This window comes from Cyprinodon variegatus, unplaced genomic scaffold, assembly GCF_000732505.1.
Source record: "Cyprinodon variegatus isolate N-32 unplaced genomic scaffold, C_variegatus-1.0 Scaffold125, whole genome shotgun sequence".
NCBI classification, from domain to species: Eukaryota; Metazoa; Chordata; class Actinopteri; order Cyprinodontiformes; family Cyprinodontidae; genus Cyprinodon; species Cyprinodon variegatus.
The window spans coordinates 1,225,556-1,233,494 of record NW_015150578.1 but is presented as its reverse complement, the minus strand read 5'-3'; the positions used below and the strand labels follow the sequence as shown (position 1 = coordinate 1,233,494).

The window sequence follows — 7,939 nt, the reverse complement described above, 5'->3', positions numbered from 1 at the left end:
CATTGGTTTCTCATGGACTACCATTGTCTCCTCTCCAAAATACTCTCCAAACTGCTGGCGCATCTCCTACAAATGCACGCAGACAGCCTGCTGTAAAAACTCCACCTTCAGCCCCGCTCTGGCCAAAACATCCTCTAAGTTGGGAAACATTTCCACTGATCCCCGCTCCACACGCGCACCCCACAGTTCCAACTTTGTCCTAAATCCATATTTATTTTTTCCCTCGCACCGCGCCTCCCCTAAGGTGCTCTTGCGCCTCCTAGGGGAGGCGCGCATCACACTTTGAAAACCGCCGGTATACAGGGTATACACTGTACAGACAGACAGACAGACAGACAGACAGACAGACAGATAGATAGATAGATAAGTATATCTTTTTTTTTACTTTTGCAGTTTCATTTGAAGGTGTCTCTTTGGCTCACCTGAAATATCAAACAATTAACTATTGCCCTGATTTTAGGGTGTATTCACAGCAGCCCTGTTCACTCTGCTTTATTCAAACCACAGTTCGTTTGCCCAGAAGGTTAGGTTTCTTTAGGAAGGTATGAAAGTCGAACTCTGATGCAAACCATGAAAGCAAACTCAGGCTCAGGTCTGCCTCCAAACCTAGGTCCTAGCTTGGTTGAAGTGAAGCCTGACACGGTACAAATAGAGATGTGAATGCCATAATTCAAATTAAGTTATTAATATCTTTGAAAAACATCTTGCTGGACATCTGTGTAGTCTTGACATCAGTGCAATAAAAAGCAGAGAGAGCAGAACGTTAGAGATTAAATATTTTTTTTAAAAGTCTTTGCGGATGTCTGCCATTGTTTTTTTTTTTCATGTTGAGCCCATTGTTAAAAGATACTTATTTGGCAAACCTGCCAAAAGACAGCATAGCAGTTCCACTGCTAGAATCTGCTGCCATACCATGTTGTTTTTGTTTTCGTTGTCAAGGGAGTAGTTTGGGTTGTTGACCAACCGCGAGGGGATAAAAAATTTGTTTTGGTTTTACAAAGTGCCTTGTGATAACAAACTTCACCAGAGGAAAATATTAACAATATTGCCAGTATGATCCCCAATTAATACCCGTCTACCTGCTTTACAGGTGTGAAAATGACATTAACTTCTTTTTTTTTCACCATAAAAAAACAAACAATTATATCACATACCAATTATGTTAAATAAATTTGTTCTAGCATCACCACTACATAAAAGCCCATAAATTTTTCTTGTACCTGAAAATTTCCATGTTTTTCCTTCAACAGGTTCTGAAAATGTCTCTAACAAACCGCCAGTGTACAGTGGAGATTCAGAACTTGACATCCCGCTTCACGCTGTGTGAACCGTGGTGAGTTTTAAAACAGTCACTCTCACAATTGGAAACCTAAACCACACAGAGGGTTGATGTGGATGTAATGTAGATGTAGACTATTAAACTCTGTGCAGCAGGTTGGTTTTCAGTGAAGTTAAAGCTCTTTGTGTTTCTGTCCAGCGCCTATCTCATCAGTGGGAACTGTGAGTCTCCTTTCTCTCCATTTCTTGGTCCATCTATGTCTGGCACTGCACTCTTTAAAAAGACAGCCAACACAGCCTGTGGTTCAGTAGCGATCCTCACCTTTGACATCCTTGGCTCACCAATTCAGGAGAAAGACCGGCTGGCTGTCATGTTCTCGAATCCCTACGACTTCACCTTCTACTCCAACTATTATGCCATTGGACTATTCAGCAAAGACAAGCAGTGTGACAAGGGTCTCTACGATGAGATGTACTACGGCGAGGAGGTCAACTTTGTCAGAGGGAAAGCCAGTGGGCCCAGTCTGACCTACAAAGCGGGCGATTTGATTATCAGGGCCAGCATGTCTGACAGCTATCAGCCAATCCTGAAGTTGGATATTTGTGACATATGAGACCAGCTGGATCTCCTGGTCCAATACCTCTTTAACAGCTCAACACCTTCCTATTTGGCCAGTAGCTTCTCCTTTAATAGAGTAACCCTCATTAACTTTATCTGCTTCTGCGTTAATAGAGCAATCTCTTTACCAGTTTAGATATTGTAAACTAGTTACCCAGCAGCATGTGTTATTTCATCTGCAGTAATTCTAGACTTCTTGGTTGAAAAACACAACATATGTTCATACATTTTGATAAATAGTCTACTACAACATTTTCCTAAGTGGGAGAGAAAAAAAAACATTAAATATTCCTCTGAATCTTTAAAAGTCCCAACTGATCCAGTCTTCCTGTGAACTCCACCAGGTAGTTCTTAATTCTATAAAAAAAAAAAAAATACTGATACTAATCAGACAGCATTACAATATGGGGCAGGGATATATTGGTTAGGTTTTTGGATGATTTAAACATCAGCACCGATGTGCACAGATCAGATTCACAACTGAAAGAGTTGGGGAAAAAAACGGGCTGAAAAACCTTTAGTGTCACAGTCTTGGTTCTGTTTTATTTTTCTCCATGTTTTCTAGTTTTATTGGTTTTATTCTTATTTTGTTGCAATCAGCTTGTTAGTTCTGTCTTTGTTCAGTCAGCCATAAATTCTCTCCCTGCACAGTTCTTCAGTGCTGGTTCCTTCTGTCAGGTTTCGGTTGTGGTTTTTTAAAGGACCCAAATACAAAGGCGAAGAGGCAGAGGTGAGTTATTCTAGTTTTAATTGAGTTCTTACAGGCAACAGAGGCAAGAATCCAGCATAAAAATGTAAAAAACAAAACATTGAGACATCAGGGAAAACATTCACAAGCAGCCAGGGAAAGATGAGGAACCAGCACAGATGAACTGCACAGGGAGAGCATTTATGGCTGACTGAACAAAGACAGAACTAACAAGCTGATTGGGAGCAGGTGTGAACAGAGGATTCTAGAAGGAGCTAGGAAAAAAGGAGACCAACACAAGAGGGAGAGCAACAAAGAAAAAACTTAACAACGCAAATATATCCAGAAAACGCACCAAAATAGGAATAAAACCAATAAAACTAGAACAGCTGGGGCAAAGTAAAACTGATTACTCAAAAGAAAACTTAACAGAACCAAGACCGTGACATTCAGTTATAGGAAATTAGATTGAATTTAAAGCTTTGCATAAGGTAATTTAAGTTCTGCTGTACTGATTAAGTTCATGCTTTTAGATGAATATGTTTCAGAAATATCAACATCATCTCTGTCGGCACTCTGTGATTCTGTCCAATGACTGAGCATCATTGAACACAGATACCATGAGGAGATCTGATGGTCCTGATGCCTCACAGCTGCTGTTACAATCTGAACGTTCTGACCCAATAAAAGTTGAGCTTTAATATGTTCTACTGGTGTCTGTTGGTCTTACTATTTTCTACCTGTTCTACTTTCTCATGCTCTATAACTGTCTCACACCGGATCCATTTCCTAGATTTCATATATTGATTTATGAGTACTAATTTTCTATTTACTAACTTAAAAATATTTTCACTCAGTCTATTTCACCTGCAAGGCCACAAAGTCTCAGTTAGAGGAATGTTCTGGACAAGAAGTACAATTCCCATAACAAGCCATGTTCTTTCTCAAGGTTTATTCATAAGTGTCACATGTGTCCAGAATTTATTTTGACTGACAACTTTCACAGCAATTCCATTATTTTAAGTAAGTGAGACAAATTCTGTGTAGATGAGAACAGGGCAGAAACATCATTCTGTGAGAGCTGTTGATGTCTTGTTCTCTTTTTACTTTGCAAAGTAAAATAAATTGCTGACTGAGTGAAATTCATCAATCCCCGTTTATTTGACTAGACTGTATGGTTTAACACCTTTTTCCCACAACAAACCCTCAGCAGTTGATCAAATCTGGGATAATACATGTTTAGAATCAAGTAACAACATTTAAATTTCTGGCTTTCTGAATGTCTATTTACCTATTTCCATGACTCGTGGATTCTGATGTTTTTTGTTCAGTGGAGGTAAGAAAATTATTTTATAACCTATAAGGTCTAAATAATTGATAGTGGAAAAGCCTGAAATTATAATGAGTCAGAAGAATTTTAAACATAAACATGTGTCTGCTGTGTCCCTTTTGGTCTCATATTTAATAGGATTGACTTAAGCTCATTACACTGGGCAACGATAGGATAGATTTGATTGTCTAACTTGTCTTGCTGAACTTAATGTTCTTTACTCATGAGCTGTTTAGAAAATGTTTTCATCATCTCATTACACTGCTTCTTAGGGTTCAGATTTCAGAAAACACACAACTCAACTTTCACACTTCATTACTTTAAACACATAAAAATATTTCAGTCATAAATTCGCTATAAATGGAGAAAGAATCAATATAAGCTGTCTATCCAATTTGATCATACAAAATCAGTACCTCAGTGAGTACAGCTTACTGATCTGTATTCACTAGATTGGTGTTAGGCTGAAAAAACTGAAGCCACCTACCTTAAACTGTGTACTCCCACTCTTATGGAGTCGCGACATAAAAAAAAATCCCTGTAATGTAACATAATTAACATAAGAATGCTATCAGCACATGTATATTACATGTACATCATCAATTTAGCACTTTTGGCACATCATCAGAGTGTGTGTGTATGTGTAAAATTCTTAATATCTTAATAAGTGCAGGATTATTGTGCTCCATTAACAAAATCATTTGTTGTGATGGATTTGTATAATATGTTATATTACATGATTTATACACCTAATAGACTTCATACTAAAGATGCAATGTCTTTTTTAGTTTTTATTTTTTACCATCTACTGATGCTATGAAACAACAAGTGTTTGTCCAATTGATGAATTTATTTTTATTTCAAAAGTCTTAAGTCCTCAAAAAAATGGGAACATCATTTTTGTTCGGCACTGCACCGCTCGTATTGTTTACATTCCGACCAATCTAACTAGGGAGTACTAATATGGCGGTTGGTGACGTCACAGCAACTTGTAAAGCAATCCAGTGAATAAAAAGTGGTACAGCTTAGTCTCAATCATTTAGTAAGTTTGCCTGTGATTTATGTCGGTTCAGCTCAATTTAGTATTGAGTGGCACCACCTGCTTGAAGGTTATTACCTGGTTGTTTGCAGGGTTGTATGGCAGGCCATTTTGACATTTATTAACTTGACTGAATATATGTAATCCAGATGTCTATAATGCATTTCTTCCTAGTCAAAATGAACATTTCAGATATCTAAAATAAAATTATTCCTATCTAACAGATTCATTTCTGATATCTGAAATGTAATTCTTACTAGTATAAATGATGTCAAATTTCCTATTCCTGTGTATTGGGCTTTTACTTCCAGATATCTACTATAAGATTCTTCCTATCTAAAGCAAACATTCTTCCTATCTACAAATGAATTCTGACGAGGATGAATTTTAATATCATATCTCAATAACAAAGTTACTGCTGGTCAAAATTACTATTTCAGATATAAAAAATGAATATAACATTACAGATGTCCAGAAATCCGATTCTTGACATCTAAAATATATTTCTCCTAAAAGAAATATAATAACAGTTATTAACTACTTATTTTATGACTAGTTAAATTAGAATTCCAGAGATCAAATTTTTAATAATGCCTGTCTAAAATGTAGTTTTAGATACTTTTAAAAGAATAATGAGGCTCCATTTTAACATAAAATAGGCAGGCTGACTGGTCACATTTCTATTATAGAAAGCACTAATGTATTTTACCTAGTCACAATAACAATGTTCCTAGTCAGCATTTTATTATAGATATCACTACTTACATTTCTACCTGTAGAAATAAAATTTTAAGTATTCTGGAATCAAATGTTTACTATTAAGAACTAAATTTCAGATATCTACAAATCTTTTCTTATTTTAAGTGGCCGTTTTAACATATATTTGTGTGTATTTCAGATATCTTTAATGGTATCCCTCTTTTCTAAAATAAACATTTCAGATATCTGAAATGTAATTCTTACTAATACAGATGACGTCACTTTTCCCCATTCATGTGTATTGGGCCGGTACTTTCATATATCCAAAATGAAATTACTCCTATCTAAAATAACCATTCTGCATGTCTAAAAATTTATTTAATATCTCCGTAATCCAATCGTTACTGGTCATAATTTTGATCAAACAAAAAAAAAACGTGGCCTCAGTAACAACCAAGCTTCAACCTATGGCCTTGCAGGTGAAATAGATTGAGTGAAAATATTGCAAAGTTAGTAAATAGAAAATTAGTACTCATAAATAAATATATGAAATTAGACTTATACTTAGATTTATTTTGTCATTTTGTATACACGAGTGTAAACAAAAGTAAATTTTGTTTAGAACAGCTATATATGAAATTAAATCATTGCACGTTATTACGGGGAAAAAATAACCATAAAGAGATTTACACACATTCATTACATAAAATTGCTGCTCACTTTGTTGTAAAAAAAGTAAAAAAAAAAAAAAAAAGTTTAGGATCTACAAAATATTAACACCCAGCATTAAAAAAGTTAAATGTTCAAAACATAACATCTGTAGAAAGTTCAGAGCAAAAAGAATCTATAGAAAATAAGCCTGTTCCTAAAACGTGCTCTAACATTTCTCAAATGATTATCTATCACAGAGTGTCTTATTGTCTTTATTCGTTAAAGTTAAACTGTCAGGATTGGTTATGGGGAAGCTGTATTATAATCAAGGAAAGGAAATTATTTCTACAATTATTTGTCATGGTCTTACTATATCACCTTTAAATTGCATCATAACTTTAAGTTATTAGTTTAGTCTCTTAGTAATTTCAGACCATTTTCCCATCGGTGGGCAGCAGTGTAACAAACCTCTAAGCAGCATGCTGCTGCTGCCACCAGCTGGTTGAAAATGACTTGCTTATATTCTTTCTTACTGATTATCAAAACCACTTTAACTTTTCACAAAGTCTGTTAAAAGCACATACAGAAATGTATCCACTCTAACAAAAAAAAAAATCCATTCAAAACTCTATGAAACATTGCTAGAGAGAATGCGTCTGGCATATGTGGCTTTCATAGAACAGAAAGCAAGATGTTTTTGCAGGTTAACCATTGAAAGAAAGCAGACTGACACTTAGCTAATGTAGAAAGATATTGCCGTGATTACATTACGCATAGTAACATAAATTAAAAACATTTTTTTTTTAAATAGATGTTTCTATCTTAGAAAATAATTTCAGAAGGCAACTCATGACCACAAGCAATATCTTAAGGATAGGTTTCTCCTATATCTGTAATAGAGATGGCTAAAGGTTTTCCTCACTATATCTCTGTTATTCAAAACTATCTAATATTATCTAATATTGATGTACAAATTTTATATTTCCTGTTTTAAATTACATTTAATTTTACCATGCCCTTTTCCCTAAAGATGTTTTGTTATTTGGGAGGTAAGGGTTAATATGTTAAAGAACCTCTCAACATTTAATGTCTTGGTATAGGCTACTACCTTCAGAGGTATATATTGTAAATCGAAAAAAGAGAAGCTGTTACTAGTGGTTCTTGTCTTATTTACAGAGATTGTTTCTCTAAGCATATTCAGTATTCACTTGCAATTGTATCTAAAAGTTAAAAATCGATAGCTATGGCTTTCTGTAATTTTTTTATATTAATTTTTAAAATTAATGTTAGAATTGTAAATATACTGTCATATGTTTTATTACTATTTTGTTATGTATTTATTATTGTTTTCAAGGCTGCACTTTCAAAAAAGAAATTGTCTAGAGCTGTTTTAAACGAAATTTATTGTTGTTCACACAACGGTCGCCCTGGTCCTCTCGTGCACCCTGTTTTGTCTGTTTTTGTTAGTTAATTGTGCGTCTGCGTGCTCTTACTCCCGTGAAGAGCTTCTAAACATTAGAGCTACCACTCCTAAGGATTTATTACCAGTTTTTTTAGTTTCTGCCGTGGACTCGGTCCTATTTCTGGTCAAGAGAGGAAGACGCCGTAAGAGAGGCAAACGTGCCGGAGCTCTTA

The 7,939-nt window shown here is 35.2% G+C and overlaps 1 protein-coding gene across 1 annotated transcript; it reads left to right on the top strand.

Moving 5' to 3' along the window:
• Nucleotides 1–1,252: 1,252 nt before the first annotated feature.
• LOC107085453 (DELTA-stichotoxin-Hmg2b-like) lies at nt 1,253–2,389 on the top strand. The gene is made up of 2 exons (XM_015375766.1): nt 1,253–1,333; nt 1,478–2,389. The coding sequence occupies exons 1-2, from the start codon at nt 1,260–1,262 to the stop codon at nt 1,890–1,892; spliced, it is 489 nt and encodes a 162-aa protein (XP_015231252.1). The 5' UTR covers nt 1,253–1,259; the 3' UTR covers nt 1,893–2,389.
• Nucleotides 2,390–7,939: the final 5,550 nt, after the last annotated feature.